Here is a 1,255-nt window from a genome sequence, read left to right on the forward strand (position 1 = left end):
CACGAAGAAGCTCTGAAATTTCGAGCATGGCATGCTTACTGAAACTCAAGAGCTGCAGGTGGATTGAATTCGAAACATATTAAGGATGCTTATCTTTTATTTACAGCAAAGTGCGACTGTATCACGGCTACCTACAATTCTACCATAGTTACAATCGGCAGTAGTAGACGTATCAATGGGAGTGTTTCACGTGGATATCACGCGAATTACGATGATGTGATTTCAGCAGGCTTACTCATAGAAAGCGACACACTTCTAGAGTGTCCGTACGTGTTGTATTTGATGCTCAGTACCGACGCTGATCCTTGGTTCAAGTTGGATAAGTATGTTCGAATACTATGCGCGAGGATTGGGTACTGGATCAAAGGTGGGGGCACCTTTTGTATAACTTACGTGGGTTGAAGTCAATGGCTAACAAGGAGCACATTAGCTGGATGAGTGTACATTGTGGCGCTCGCATAGGGTATGGGCGTTATCGAGTAGCTATCGAGTAGTGAAGGAAATGTCACGCAGTTTCTCCGTGATACAAATAGAGTTTAAGGGCTTTGTTCGCGACTCGTGCTCGTGCGGAATGAGCTCAAACAACTCAATCGTTTTGGTGCCAGACCGCAGCAGCGCCGACATCGACGTGCTTCGGTTTGCGTTGAAGAAGTCGGTAAAGGTTTTATTTTTCCACGAAGTTCATCAACTCAATGTATCGATGAGACGGCACCGCTACAACTTTCCGAGTTGGAAGCCGATAGGGATAGTGCTGCTGGAGACGACGACCTCTTTCTACTCCACAGTACTGGGACTCTGTCAGAGAAAGTTTCGGGTTGATATTTTCCGAACCACGCTGTTGTCGACCGTACGTGCTGGAATGCCTACTACGGACCTTTTGCAACAAGAGCACTGGCCGCTGTGAGTGGTTTGCGTCCAGTGGTGAAATCTCAGAAGCGTTCACTCGGTGGTGATGATGATACACTGACCGTTGCTGAAGGACTTTGCTCAAGCTAAAAGCGACGTAGTTTTCTTGGATGCTAGCGATGCCACCACTGCATCAGTTATAGCAACACACGATATGCTTTTTTTCCTTCAATTTATTTATTTAGTGGTATTACCAATTGGTTTACACGTTCATCGGGTCCAATGGCACAGTTTAATTCTAATGCCTCCTTTTACGGATATGAAGGCTATGGTGACAACGGCTCTCCAGATTCACGTAATGAGAAGGGTACAGTATGATCAAGTGCTAAACTCGTCAGATTATTATTTT

The 1,255-nt window shown here is 45.4% G+C and overlaps 1 protein-coding gene across 1 annotated transcript; it reads left to right on the forward strand.

The window, feature by feature from the left end:
• Nucleotides 1–502: 502 nt before the first annotated feature.
• On the forward strand, nucleotides 503–904 carry PPTG_20234 (hypothetical protein; the record flags this gene model as incomplete). Its single annotated transcript, XM_008918905.1, has 1 exon — nucleotides 503–904. One exon carries the CDS (start codon nucleotides 503–505, stop codon nucleotides 902–904), a length of 402 nt encoding a protein of 133 aa, XP_008917153.1.
• Nucleotides 905–1,255: the final 351 nt, after the last annotated feature.

Source organism: Phytophthora parasitica (genome assembly GCF_000247585.1).
Source record: "Phytophthora parasitica INRA-310 unplaced genomic scaffold supercont2.366, whole genome shotgun sequence".
NCBI lineage: Eukaryota > Oomycota > Peronosporomycetes > Peronosporales > Peronosporaceae > Phytophthora > Phytophthora nicotianae.